Here is a 15,590-nt window from a genome sequence, read left to right as displayed (position 1 = left end):
GGAGGATGGAGTGGCTACGCAGAGAAGCCTGGCTTTTCCAAAGCTTGTGCACTCCCCTGTGCGCAAGCAAACATATATATATATATATATATGCAAAATATACTGACATCCTTAGATAAATATGGATTCAAAATATGGAGCATTCTTAGTGCAAAGAGACTGGCTAGGTTTTTCAAATGAGAAGCCCGAAAGACTTTCTGTCTTGCTGGCATGCCGTTTAGTCTCTGGGCTTGCTGTAAATCCAGGCTGTGCACCACGCTCATGGTGGTGATGGTTAACTTGTTTTGTTGAGCTTCCATTCTGAGAAACTCTTTATTCATTGTTCAGGGCAAGATCAGTAAAGCAGTTGTTATTTTATTCATTCCTTAGCTTCTCTAGGAGCTTTGCCCGGGTGAGGAATCACCAGGCCAGCAGCAGTACGTGCAGGACTTAGCTCTGAGAGGACAGGCGAGAAAGCAGCAGCAGAGCCTATGAGCCACTGAGAGAATGCATTTAACAAACACTATCAAAGCAGCTGGTGGCTTCAGCCATAGCCTTAATTTCAAACATCGTAATTGATTGGTTTGGTTATTTATTACACTTAGCTTGCTGCTTCGGGCAAAGCAACAAGCTAATAAAGGGCCAGCAGTGTGTTTTTCAATTTTTTGCTGACTGGTGTGGTTTCTGGGGGTCTCATATGCTTCACTAAGCATGTCTTGTCTTTTCTTCTCCCTGTGATCTATCACAATCATCTGCCTCTCTCTGCTAACTCCTTCACTCCATCAACCTGTCCCAAGAGATGTCCATTTTGTTGACCATGTGAATTATTATCTTTGTTTGTCCTTTTTCATCGTAAATGCTGTACCAGTTTCTTTGTTCTGTACTCCGCTGAGTAAGTTGTTTTGACTTCAGTGTTTTGCTGTGTCATAAGCAAGTGGCAATAATACAAAGATACCCAAAAGCCTGGGGCTCTTCAAAACAAACTTGGAAACAATGTTCCTCTTTATTTGGCTTAATAGCATCAGCTAATGTTGCTTATGGCCTCCACAAACAGCTATGGAGTAGGAATAATGCAATACAGAAAGAGATAATGTGTTAAAACCTAAAGAATCATGATCCTGAATACTTGGTTGCACCAATATGAACTTTGATTTATTTGGATGGTTAAATAGCTCAGCTGATGCCAAACTGTTTGTAAATTTGCTTTGCTAAAATGAATCTGAGTCCAGCAAATGAATAGCCACATCACACTGCCGTGGTTGAAATGCTGAACTCAGCAAAGTAATCAAACCCTGAAAGGACTGGAGTTTTGCTTCCTTCTTTTCCCCACCAAGAAGGCGGCCAGAGGTGACTTAGGACTGAGGATAAGGTGGTTTATTCTGCCACAGAAAATTCTGTTACCCACTCAGCAAGTTTCAGAGCACTTTTTGCTAGCGCTTAGCTACAGTTAAAAGGTTGTGCAAGTCAAAGATTTGATGTCAAAACATGAGCACAATGGGCCAGAGGCCCCAGATGCCTTTATATCATCTAAGTTGTTGGTGCTGAAACAGCCCAGAGAGGACACATGCAGGGTTTCCCCTAAGTGTTGTTTCCATTCCAAGAGAAGGCAGACAAAAGAGTTTTATTAGCCATGGGAAATATAACCAAAGCTTCTGCAAAGAGCATGTCATGAGGCTTCCTAGGCAGTGAAAGCTGCATGGTATTTTACAAAAGGGTACGCTTTAATGATTGTTAATTGCAGTGTGCTCTTTTAATACATGGGGAGCCTTCAATATCTGAATATCTACTGAGCATCATGTTGGGGAGGGAGAAGGAGAAGGACATGGGAGCTTTTAGGAGGGCATTTGCTCTTTGTGAGCCACATCTTACATCTAGCTGAGCGGAGGGGGGAAAAAAAAGCTGGAGAAAATGTCAACAGTGGGTTCCATTGACCTGGAGACTGAGAACATCAGGAATCTCAAACTATTTTTACAGCTTCACTTTGCTTTTAGGAACATTAACACTTCAAAGTATATGACTGTGCCTCTCATCCACGGTTCCAGGGTTTTTCCCTGATTATGGTCGTCTTTTTTTTTTTTGTCCACAAGAAAGAACTTTGCGTCAATTTAGCACAGACCAAGGTTGATTTATGCCTCTCCTAAAACCTTTAAACAACTGTATGCATCAACAGTTTTACATATCCCACTGAGATGTAGAGACCCAAAACATCCACTGCTGTTACTACTTGACTTTTTAGCATGAGTATGGCAGTTAGGGGGAGCAAGCAGAAGAATGAATCTTCCACCAGCTTGCCAATCAGACACTATTGGTATCTGGAAGATAGTAATGATAAACACTTAATCAGGTGATTTCCTAATAACATACCTGCTACCAGAGTGTGTTTCCAAAGTAAATCAGACTCTTTGTTCTAGTTTCAGGAAGGCTTTTCTGGTTCTTACCTACCTGCAGCAGAAATTGCATGATGTCTGTTTGCCTTATGGATGGGAATATTTATAGGCTGTTATTTTGTGCTTAGAAACATCGAATCAGAAACCCTGAATAGAGCACTAGCTCCAAGCTTTTGCACTCCGTTTTCTGAATTCTTTTTAAGCCACTTAGTAATCAAAATGCTTTTCAAATAATTCTCTGTGTTTCTCAGATTTTTGCTCTTTTGTATGCATGGTGTCCGTAGGTCTCATTCTCATGGGTCATCATTGGAGACCTTCTTACAGCCTTTCAATACTTAAAGGGGGCTTATAAGAAAGATGGAGAGAGACTTTTTACCAGGGCTTGTAGTGACAGGACAAGAGGTAATGGTTTTAAATGAAAAGAGGGTAGATTTACACTAGATATAAGGAATTCTTTACTATGAGGATAGTAAAACACTGGAACAGGTTGCCCAGAGAAGTTGTGGATGCCCCCTTCCTGGAAGTGTTCAAGGCCAGGCTGGATGGGGCTTTGAGCAACCTGGTTTAGTGGAAGGTGTCCCTGCCCATGGCAGGGGAGTTGGAACTAGATGATCTTTAAAGGTCCCTTCCAACCCAAACCATTCTGTGATTCTTTGATTTTATGATATGTGTGATGATGGGATCAATGTACACAAGAAGCCTTTTGCTTTAGGCAAAATCTATTAACCAAAGACAAATGTTAACATATTAATGCAAGCCTTTTATCTCTGTGTGATAACACAGTATCTATGTTACAGATAATTCTGTCATATTTTCTGTGGTGGGACATTGCAAGACACTTTGCAAATGCTTAGGAATGAATGGTGACATGGAATGGTAGATTCACTTGCTCAAGGGGACGGATAATGTGCAAAAAAGCTGTAGCACTTCCAGGCTACCAGTTCTGTCGTTACACTGAAGCAAGATGTTCCCTTCATAAGACGTTTCCTCTCAGATGTTTTCACCCAAACCACTGCTGAGTTCTTCACCTTCATTTTCTTGCAGTAAATAATGATCTACAAACAACAAATTCCTCCTAAGGAGAGGAGCGGAAGCAATGTCCTTTCGGGGAAACAATGGCCTTTCAATGTGTTCCTAAGAGTTTGTGTGGCGCTTAGACTGTCATATCCAAAGGACAGAGCAAGTCAAACGGTGTAGTGAAAAAAACAACCACTGGCTCAATTCCTGCCTGAACCAGTGATGCCCAGTATAAGCTCATGCAAGTCATTGTAATATGAAGACATCTGGTAGATGGAGTCGAGATAAAGCACTTAGGGTCAGCAGAGGCATCCGGACTGCTTGCTGTCTAGGATTGCCTGAGTTTGGAGGAGTGAACAGTACAGTTTTCATTCTGCTTGGAACTACAAACGTCCGTGTGGTTAAACATGGGAACTTGCACGTGCTCAGAGCACCTAAGCCCCTGAGCTCTGTAACAGCTCAGCAGCACCTGAGTAACACTCTGGTCCATGGAGAGGTCCAGCCTGGATGACATTCTCAGGTAGCATCCGGTACTGAGCTTAGCATAAAAACTGTTGGTGGAGGGGTGCATGAAATGCCTGTTAGGGCTTGTGAACCTGTGAGCATAGAGTAAGTTAAGTGAATTAACACACGATCGCATTTTAATGGCCGAACAAGTGAACTGAGTCAGTCCTTTAATCTGCTGTAGTTCTCTTTTTCCTTTCTGTGAAGTAGGAATAACAGATTCCTACCTGATGAGGTTTTATAAGGTTAATAGCTATGAAGTGCCCAGGCACTCTGATGATGAGGGCCGTATAAACACAAAGATATTATGCAAGCATAGCAATGCCAAATGCTTGATGCAAATTCCTTGCTCCCAGTCTGATTTCCTCTCTTCCCTTGCACAGTTTCTCTGCCAAGTAAATATACTCCTTTCAGATGAAAATACTGGCCCCTCTGCCTAACGTATCCTGGTTGAATTACCAGTTGTGTTGGTGGCATTCCTTCTTGGTATGTGTATCTGTATAAAAATATTTGAGTTTTGAACAGGTCCTCGGGAGACCTTCCTTGCTGTGCTTCCTTGTTGTTTGGGAGTTTTAGGAGAGTATTTTCTTTCTTAAGGTTAAGACTTTATTAATAAACCCAGTCCCTGCTTACATGGTAAAAGGAGAGTTTTGCTCTCATTGTGTTTTGTGATGTAGTAGTGCAAAGACAAGCTTATTCATGTTAGTAAATGATAGGTGACCTAATTGAGACTGAAGTGAAAAAAAATCACTGATTTTGCTAAATTGCCTAAACATGCTGGTTTTGGCGAACTACTCAGATTAATTTTCAGTCATCTTGAAAAGATTGTTCCTGATGCACAGGTTTAAATAAACTAACCACTTGTCCCTGACAGTGTTTGCCAAGCTCACATGTATCTTTATGCATAAAAAGAGAACTATAGGCAATGGAAATGCTCTATTTCTTTACTGGTTTTGTTTATGTTAAATGGCTGTGATGCTAGTGCCGTTGTACAGTTTCCTGGAGAAATTATAGCATAAAATATCAAGGTGTTCCCTTAAAAAAGAAATGTCATTCCAAGTGCAGCAAATATCGGATCATTTAGCTGTGTAGAGCCTGAAGCTAAACTGGATCCTGATTGAGTATGAAATGTTTATGTTGAGGATGGAAGAACCGATATGGGAAGCCACTTTCTTTTGCTTTATATTTTCAAGGGGCAAGTATTAGTTGTATAAGCATATGATTTTCCATACTCCTCATATGTGTGCTTGCTTTTTAAGTATTCTGTCTTGTTCCTTAACTTCACTTGTCTTTATGTAATGCCTTGAAATAGATTCACGTGTGCACTGGATGACTTTGCATGGCCCAGAAACCTACAGAGAGCTATGCCCTGATATCACGCAAATCTAAATGGTGCTGCTTCTTTTCAAATCTTGGTATCTTTGATCTGGATAGTAGAAGCTGAGTTGTACTAAGGAGCGCTCAGTCATAGTCGCTCGCATTCCTGGTGCTGAGCACAAAGGCATGTGTGCAAGATGGATCTTAAATTGCCTTAGTTTTCACTTGATCTTATTCAGGAAAAACTGTCAGAGATGTCTATAAGAGCTTCTGTGTGTAATTGGTGGGGGGGGGGGGGGGGGGGAAAGAAGCTATATAATATGCTATGAATACAGCAAAACAAACCAGAGTGCAGTTTCCTGGGATTTATTGGTATGTTGATAAATAATACTCCTTGTATTTCTGTGTTCACTGCATTGTCACCCCAGCCTTGGGAGCTTTCTGAAACACTGTGCCTGGTTATTCTCTCATGCAAACCATCAGTCAGGAGTGGCTCTACTGGAAAAAGCAGAGTGGATTGGTACAGGTGATCCAAAACAAGTTTAAGTGGGTGGAAGGACCTAGGGAGTTGGTATGGTAGAAGCAGCAGGGGCTGTCTAATTACATTAATCCCATTCTTGTCCTAAAGCAATGACCACTAATAAGGCAGTGAAGCGAGGGTTTAGAAAGTGCCCCTGTAGTTCTGAAACTCTCCCAAACAGAAAAAGATGACTTTTCTCATTGCTCACCACAGCCATGCACCTGTTTGGCCTAAACTGGCACCTGCAGCCGATGGAAGGGCAGATGTATGAAATCACGGAAGACACAGCCAGCAGTTGGCCAGTGCCAACGGACGTCTCCTTATATCCCTCGGGGGGCACAGGGTTAGAGTTACCTGACAGGAAAGGCAAAGGAACCAGTGAAGGTATGGTTGGTGTGTGTCCATGTTGTGAGTCTTCTGTCTGCCTCTGAACTCCAGCCATCCAGTCTCATGTTCCATTACCCTCAATGCTGCCATCATCAGGTCCTTTTTCCAGTCTTTCACGTCTAGAACTAGTAGTTGTCGGTCTTGTTTCCATATGTTTCTAAGTTTCATACCCTTCTGATGTCCACTAATGTGATAAAACTGTGTGCAACCCTCACCACACATCTAAGGCATTCTCAAGGTGGAACCATCTGTACCATATCTCACAGGCTACAGGAAGCCGTCATGAAAACCCTGCCTTGAGTGGCTGTTTTCATGGGAAAAAATTGTGTCTTGAAAATTAAACGATTCCTGGAGCATTGGATCAAGCTTTCTCTACAACAGTACAAAAATGTTTGGGTTTGCCTACTCGTTGCCACCTACTACCAAATGTTTTGAGGACCAAAATATTTACTAAGAACTATTACACTGTAAGTTTTGGCACTCCGGAGTTGGACATCTCTTTGCAAAAGTAGCCAGATAAAAGGCCTATTCTCCACAAAGTGTCACGATGTCGACAGCTTGCAATTTTAACTGAAATTAGAAGCAACTGATGGGTCATCAATTCAGCAGTGCATTATCCAGCAGTTTTACATCTTACTGTGCTTTGTATAGAGGCAGCACTGCCAAAAGTACCTGTAAGCTCTGCAAAGGAGAGGCATTTCATCCCTCCCAAGACTTAGCTGGAGAAATGAGAAATTCGAATTTTCAGAAAGCTCTTTTGTTTGTGTATCAAGCTTCTTTATACGAGGTTAACAGACTCCAGTAAAATTGCAGTCCTTGGCTATTTTTGGTAGTTATTTTAGGGGAGGAAGTTTTGTGGATAAGAGATAAGAAGTATGCTACTGTTCTGGCAACTCATTGAACTCAAAAGTTTCCACAGAGTTCCCTAGACTTTGGCTGAGAGCCTATGTTTACATGTTCAATTTAAATTAATTGTAGCATTTTTTTCTTTAAGAGCTTATCTGTCTTTATTAGTCCAAATAAAGGCCATAATTATGTGTGTTCCTTAAAACAGTGTATTTACTAGCAACTGGTGGCTGACATCAAGTTGCTACAAGGAAAAATCAGCTAAAAGTAGGTTATTCTCAGCAAACCTTACTAGACAGTACAGCAAGGTGCAGATATCCCTGCTGTTGTATTCAAAAGTACTTCATGACAGATGCTTTTTTTTTCCGCTCTGACTTGCCATATGTTTTATTTTTGAAACGTCTAGTTTTGATCTGTCCATTTCCTTTTAAAAGTCAAAATGAAAATAAATGGAAGTCAAAATGAAAATAAATGGATGTCTCCAAAGCTGCCGTCCAAATCAAAGACCTCCACTTGATTTCTTTTTCAGCCATGCTTACAGTGACATCAGGAGAAGTTTTAATTGCTGCCAGAAAGCTCTGCTAAAAGAGAAATCTGGGAAATACCCTAGTTATGTTATTAGAAGACCCCTCAAGTTAGTGCTTTGTATAGATCTTAGGGAATCTGTAGGCTTTAGAGGAGAATATCTTGTCCTGACTAAAAAACACATCAGGACAACATCTTTATTGCAGGAGTAACACCGCCCAGCCTTAAAATGCATCTCTCTCCTCATCAGGTGACTATGCAACTAATTCTGGACTAGCAGCATTGCATGGCTGCTGTTCTAAACCAGAAAGTATGTGGTTGAAATTTATTAAAAAATGGATTGAAATATATTTGAAAGTCTTCTTGATCCCAATGAAATAGGCTGGAATGTGTTAGAATATCCTTACAGCTGATCTGAATGAAGCATTACCGATGTCTTGCCAAGTCTCAGTAACAGTCATTCCTTCTCATCTGTGGCTGTGCTCCAGCACAGTATTTTCCTGTGTTTAAGCCCATCCCTGTTTAGCAAAGCACTTAATCACATGCTTACGTTTAAGCGTGTAATTAACTGCGATTGAAGTCAGAGAACTGTAAGTGTGTTCTTAAGTGTTTTGATGAGTCAGGGTACCTTGCTGTCAAAAATACAAGCCGATTCAGCAAGGCCTGAAATGAAATAATTCATTTTGATATCCAAATAAATTAGGAATAGTTGCTACGGCAACTAAAAAGTTCAAGGTAATGTGTGGAAAGAGCAAAGTAATTGACAGCCCAATTAAGAATTCAGACCTGAAGTTAATTTTAAGGAGTCAGATATTCTGATTAAAACCTAATTTCTGATTAGAAGCTGAAATGGCTTTCTGATTGTACTTTCTTTATGAAGTATCCAGTCCATAGGGCCTGATCTTACTGTAGGCTAAAACTGATGGAACATGGATGGATTTCAGGGGCTGAATTCAGCCTGGTGAAGAAAGCCTCTCTTTGGACTTCTGCATCAGGATAAATGTCAACCACTGGCAACGTGATTTAACAGCTCTTAGGATATCAGCTTCTCAGACATACAACTGTCCACCAAGAGGAGACATAAACTTTGTAATTGTGTGTACAAACAATTATGTCTGTGAAATTGTCTTATGCAATCACAGAAGCATTTTTGCTCGCATGAGCAAGCGCTGCTCTCTGTGCAGGCAGAATACATACTGTGCTCATTTTCTCCAGGCTATCTCTTGCATAGCAACATCTATTATATTAAATTCACACCTTCCCTCATTCACTCCGATGTACCATCTTTATTAATGAACAATCAGGGTGCATATCAAATACTTTAGGTTTTCATCTGAATTTCTGAGAATCTATAAAACATGTCAGTAGTAATCAGAAAAATATATCCTTCATTTGAATGAAAACATGTGATGTCTTTAGCTCTTTTTTAATAAAAACCCAAATCTTTTCATCTTACAATAATGGAATAAGAAACTTTGCATGAAGACATGGGAACTGTTTCCTTTAATCCTGACAGTGTGGAAAGTAATTTTTAGTATGCCAAATAAATATTAACAATCCAGTTGATAAAGTAATCCCCTTCGGAATCAAGCTAGTTGATTTTCATTGTACAGTTGTACTCTATCAGCACAAAATGATTTGGAAAGAACGTCCATTTACCTAAGCTGCTTCTGATTATCTCTATTAATATACACTTTGACTAAAAAAGGATAAAAAGTCAGCAGATTTTCCCCCTGTATTTATTTGAATGCGATGAACAAAGATAAATGAGGATCTTTTAAAACTACCAGTAGCTTTTTTCCTGTGAACATGTATACACCCTTTGCTTTCTGGACTGTGCTGTTATGCATAACACTTCTGCCACAAGATAGCACAGAAATGAAACATGCCATCAAGTCCCTCTCCAACAGTGTACTTAAGCAGTTGCTAGCTTTAAATCAGGGGTTAGTCTTATTGGGACCAAAAGTTCTGCTAAAAAGTTTTACATAAGTTAAAAAAAAAAAAGGAGAGGAAAATTATCCATCCTACAAAGAAACACCTTCAGAGACTTCTTTTGGTACCAGTTAATATGCATATAAATTCTATATGGATTTTCAGAGACAGCCCACAATTTACATCTGTTTCTCCTGGAGAGTTTATGTTGGGATGATACATGGACAAGTTTAAGGAAATATTATAATTAATATTATGTAATATTAAAGGAAATATCATAATTTGAAACAATAAAATGACAGGTTGTTCTACCAATCACCTTTTCAACATGGCAAGTAAATTCTAAGACTGTTTGACTTGAATTCATGATGGGTGGGAAAAGATATTTTTGTTTCCCATTTCTCAAATGTAGGTTCTGGAAGAAAAAAACCTCGCAATGTGATTTTCCTACAAAAGATTGTATGTTCCTGAAAGTTTCGTTCTCATTTTGTTAGAATTGCTTGATCTGTGAAACACAGACTAGTGTGCTGTAAGGGCACAGAGATAACAAATCTATTTGAATTTCTAAAATTAATAATTAGTCCTTGTTGGTGACGTGATGCTCTCCTTACTAAAGCCAAATCTTTACTGCATACTTTTCAACCAGAAGTGTCCTTAAATAAAGGCTGTTTGCTAAGCAGTTGCCGCCTTCATCATCTTTATGCACTGCAGGTAAAGCTGTGGCCACTGCTTATAGCAAAGGCTGAAAAGGCAACATTCTGGCATTTTATTTTTCATCCTGCCCCTCATTCCCTGGGCTTCCTTTGGGTCCAGATTTTTCGAAGCGGTCACCAGTTTTGAGAACTGTGAGTGTATGAGTTTCTAACCTGGAATTTCTCAGATGTGGTTTCCAGGGATGCCGAGCTCCCTGCTGACTCCCTTGGACATTATGGCATGTACTGATTGCCTTCTGGATACCCCGGCTCTCCAACCTGGTGGTCACTTTAAGAAACAGATGCCTCCATTTTCTTGTCTTCTGAAAGAAGATGGATAATCATAACACACTTTACAGGTTGTATTGAAACCCAATTAAAACCTCCCATGTTTCTTAGTAGATGTTACTCAAGTGCAGGGTATGATTTCCTTCATTTTTCTTAGTCCTTTTTTTTCTTTAAGTTTTTTTGGACTGTTGAACAAATTTCAAATACTGTTACCACTGTCAAGAATTAATTTAATAGAGAAACATTTTCCTTTCCCCACTTAGGCGTCGTTCATGCTGCTGTTCTCCACACTACCATTCCATTCTGTGACACATGTCCACCTCACTCTTACTACACTTCTCTTTGCTAATTTAATGATGACTTCTCCATCCGTGAACTTATATTCATTTAGGATATAATGTCAGATGATTTATTCTTATCTTCAGAATGTGATTACACACTCTCTGACGGTACAATTTAAACAAAAGGCCATTTTTCTCCAGGTTGCTCTTCCATGTTTATGATTTCAAACAAAACAGTTACTGAAGCCAGGAATAACCCTGCCAGTTTTCCTCCCATAATCATATGGATTGGCTAGACAAAGTACTCTGAAGACCTCAGGACACTAATAGACTGTTTCTCAAGATCAGTGTCAGAGATACCAGTATGATTGGATTACTTTTAGGATCTAAGGCTAATCCAAGATTTTTGTTCCTGTGTTTTGGCAGGAAAGCCCAGTAGTTTCTTTCCAGACGACAGTTTTATAGACTCCGGAGAAATTGATGTTGGCAGACGAGCCACACAGAAGATCCCTCCTGGTATCTTTTGGAGATCTCAGGTGTTCATCGACCACCCAGTGCATCTGAAATTCAATGTGTCTTTAGGAAAGGCTGCTCTGGTTGGCATCTATGGCAGAAAAGGCCTCCCACCATCACATACACAGGTAATGGGACCTCATTTCAATTAAATAATAGTTGTCTTAAATTGTATGTCCTTATGGCCTATTGTTTTATTTCAACTATTTCTTTCAAGAATTTGTTGCATGCTTGCAAGATGTTAAGGTCATCTATCCAGAGAAAGATAATCAAGTGACAATTGCAAAATTTACACACATTAACCTGGTGGGCTGTAGGCACAGGCGAAGGAGGCAGTTGCCTAAGGCAGCAAGCTGCCAGAGGAGGAAAAGGGTTTTGTGGGCTGGTGGTCACTGGGGGTATCAGCTGGTTGCTCCTAGCGGTATGAGATACTACCTTCTCCATCCAGTGCCCCTTGCAGCAGCAGCCAGACTCAAACTGCATCAAAAAGAATCATCTCTTAAGCAGTCTCGTGTATCGCAGGTCTGTCTCCCTCTTTCAGCTTGTCGTGGTTTAACCCCAGCCAGCAACTCAGCACCACGCAGCCGCTTCCCCCTCCCCCCTCCCAGTGGGGTGAGGAGGAGGAAAGCAAAGGAAAAAACAGTAAAACTCGTGGGTTGAGATAAGAACAGTTTAATAACTAAAGTAAAATATAATACTAACAATAGTAATAATGAAATATAATAATAATAGTAATGAAAAGGAATATGACAAAAAAAGGAAGGGGGGGAAGGAAAAAACCAGTGATGCACAATGCAATTGCTCACCACCCACTGACCGATGCCCAGTTAGTTCCCGAGCTGTGATCCGCACTGCCTGGCCAACTCCCCCCAGTTTATATACTGGGCATGACGTTCCATGGTATGGAATACCCCTTTGGCTAGTTCAGGTCAGCTGCCCCGGCTCTGCTCCCTCCCAGCTCCTTGCCCACCTGCTTGCTGGCAGAGCATGGGAAACTGAAAAGGCCTTGGCTTAAGATAAGCGCTACTCAGCAACAACTAAAACCTCAGCGTGTTATCAACATCATTCTCACACTAAATCCAAAACACAGCACTGTACCAGCTACTAAAAAGAAAGTTAACTCTGTCCCAGCCGAAACCAGGACACAGCTTCTGCCTTTCCCCTCTCATGGTAGGAGCAGCAAGACCCCAGTCGCTCACCCTCGTGGGAGCAAGATTCACTTTTGACTTCTGTGCTGAAATGCCTTGAGCCAACTCTTCACATTATGCATGTTGACTGTCAGGTTAGACTGAGATTGGTCAGGGCCCAGTAGTTGGTGTATAACCAAACAAAATCAAGTTTTTACAGAAAGCCACTGGCTTGCTTAGGCAGAAATCAAGATATAGTTGTTATTCTGTAGGAATAAAATGAAAGCGGTTGCTTTTCTTGGCACACCTTGGCAAAAGCCATGTCAAGAAATCACTTTCTGGGAAAAGCTCCGAAGAACCATCCCCTTAAATAAGGATTTTGTACATTATTTTCTCTACTTTCCATTTCAGTTTCTAGGCTGGTCTTAACCAGATTGATGAATACATTAGGTCATAACTGTCATTGGCAATGCAAAGCATCTTACTCCCACTTGCATCAGCAAGTTATCAAAGTATTACCAAGTTTATATTAATGTTGTAACTTCTACCCTTGCCCTCCACTATTAACTGAAAAGCCTAGCAACCAACACAACTATTTGAGATTTATAGAAATGCCCTGCCTTTGTTTTGTTTTTGAACAAACAAATATGTTTATTACAATCTTTCTGGGTAATATGGTATTTTCTACATATTAACACACCTGCAACTCATTTATGTCAAAGAGGTGTCATAAATCTACACTTTCTCTGCCTACTTTTCTGCAGAATTAAAATATTTCAATAGGATCAGCAGGTCATAAATTCAGTGACACAGTAGTGCTGTAATTGCCCATTTTTAATCAGTCTCTTTTTACAGGGAGATTCAAACATTTAAAACTTAAAACTCCTGTATTATTTAAATAAAAACTCGAGTCATAGTCATGTAATACTAACTGTAGATCAGAAGTCTGTACTGATTTTACTTGTTTATTATCATTATTAATTTCTGTAATGGAACAGGAGTTATTATATGAATAGTTTCAATTGTTTAAATAACAAATGTAAAATTTAACACCTAAACCTCAAGTCTATTGAACTTAAAGCAAAATCTTTAAATGTAGCAGGGCACCATACCCAACCATGGTAATGTTTTAAGCAATTAAGAAGCCCACACTGATTCACCATTGCTGCTGTTTTTTCTTTAACCACATTTTTGCTGGGATATTCTGAGTGGTTTGTCAGTGTCAGGACCTTTCCCATTTAAAACAGCGTGGTTGTGTGTCAATTGAAGTCTCAGCTGAGAACGAGATGTTGAATGTGGGATGTGGCACATGTTTGTCAATATTACATGCTGGAAGAGGCAATGCACTTGCTCAGAATCCTTGTAACTGCTGCTTTTTGTGTAGCCACTAATTGAGAGCTGCCAAGTATATAAAAAAATCATCATCTGGACCAAAACATCACCAAAAATGACCAGAGGGACATTTTTATTCAAACAATAAAAATCATTGTACACTAATAGAAACAGATCACAAAACCCATCCTGTTCTGAAGAAATAACTTAATGAAGCTGCAGATATTGAATCAATATTGATTTATTACTTGTTAATATTTAATTTAGTTTTTAAATTATCCCTTTTCCTAGATTTATTATTTTATAAACCTGCTGTCAATTAAAACATTGTTCTCGTTGTGTATAGTTTTATATGATGTTTAATCTCACCATAGTTTATTAGTCTTAGGAGTCTTCGGAGTCATTAAATACGTAACCTGTTTTCTGTGTTGAAATTGTTAACTTGTTCTCTCATAGTTAATATATATTACACAAATCTAATCTTTTCTTTTGCATAATCCAGAGTATCTGCTGCACCTCATAAATCTACCCAATGAGTTTTATATTTCCAAATTTTGTAGGGAATTTCATGAACAAGACTTCGGCAAAATGTGTGTTAGAGCAGTGATACAGTCTCCCCCAGAAGAATTTAATAAAGGGTCAATTATTTTTCCCCAGCCTATCTAGTTGATGGCAGTAGTAAAATTCTAGCTGATAATCAGGTTTTCTTCTGTGTTAGATAATTAGATATTTCTTCTGTTTAGATAATCCATCTTCTGTAGTGTGAGCCTTAACATAGTCTATTCCTTCAGGATCTTTGAACGGATCCCAAGGCCGTAGACCCTTAGTATATATTCCTGAATTTGGTAAAATGTTAAAAGTCATATTTATCCATGCTAAAACAACAAACTATTCCAGATTCTCTTTGGGAAACTTTCTCTGCCTGTGGTGATCTGTCTTCTAGTCGAGGCTGCCAACAACCGTGGACACTAATAAGTAGGAAGAATATGCAAGCTCCAAATTAGAAATAGAGCCTGCAGAAGCCTGGAATAGTTTACTGTTAACTAAAGGCATTTCTTCTCATTCTTCTCAACAAATCATAATAAAAGTTACACAATTTTATTACGGTCTATTAGATTTAATCTTCCTAGATCAAATCATTTTTTAAACTCTTTTTAACCTAGTCCAAATTTTGTTAAATCATAAATTTTAGGGATTGGCCATCACAGCTTGTGGGAGGCATTTTTCCATTTATACAATTTGAATTGATTAACATGGTATTTTATCTACGATTTCCTTGCTTGCACTGACTCTAATTGCATATTAAAAATCTCTGAATGTATTAAAATGCAATAAAGCACAATCCATTTGTGGTTCAATTAATATTTACAACTAGTAGCTAGTAACTTTGCAAAGTCATCAACATCCGCAGCAGCATCTTGCAAATATTTATAAAAATAAACTTTTACTTTTGGCAGGAAGCCCCAAGTAAGCGTAACCCAGATTGGACTGTAACAACAGCAGCTCACTGTAGCTGGGTGCCTTGAAATTGTTTTCATCTCACTAAGCTTTAAGCATCTACATCTAGCATGTAGCAAGAAATGGATGCTCATAAGGCACAATTCACGGGACATTTCTTAGATGTCAATTTTAGGATGAGGCAGATTGCATTCTAGAAGTGTCTCTTTCTTTGACTGCAGTCCAGTGGTTCTAGAAAACTAATTCAAGCTGCCACGGAGATGTCAGCACTTGGTGAGGTGAACTTCACCTATGGTGTCTGCAGTTACCTTTTAAAAAACTGGTCAATCTGTTCCATCATGCTCCAAAATGGAAATGGAAATATGTAGGTTTTTCTCTTACCAGTTTTAACTTCTTCAGTACATGTGGCCAATGTGTTCCTCAGTCAAACTCAACTCCACTGAGACATTCCCAGCAACCAGACGGCACCGTGATGTCCGCTGTCA

General features: G+C 39.5%; 1 protein-coding gene across 1 annotated transcript in view; it reads left to right on the top strand.

The window, feature by feature from the left end:
- The window catches only part of TENM4 (teneurin transmembrane protein 4), a 355,419-nt gene that overhangs the window by 160,669 nt on the left and 179,160 nt on the right, over positions 1-15,590 (top strand). Inside the window, exons 6-7 of the mRNA XM_050901618.1 lie at positions 5,938-6,108; positions 11,102-11,316. Coding sequence (XP_050757575.1) covers positions 5,938-6,108; positions 11,102-11,316 — 386 coding nt within the window. The remainder of the gene's footprint in view (positions 1-5,937; positions 6,109-11,101; positions 11,317-15,590) is intronic.

The sequence above is a fragment of the Gymnogyps californianus genome, chromosome 1 (genome assembly GCF_018139145.2).
Source record: "Gymnogyps californianus isolate 813 chromosome 1, ASM1813914v2, whole genome shotgun sequence".
NCBI classification, from domain to species: domain Eukaryota; kingdom Metazoa; phylum Chordata; class Aves; order Accipitriformes; family Cathartidae; genus Gymnogyps; species Gymnogyps californianus.
The sequence above is the reverse complement of the archived record's forward strand: the minus strand, read 5'-3'. Positions and strand labels throughout refer to the sequence as shown.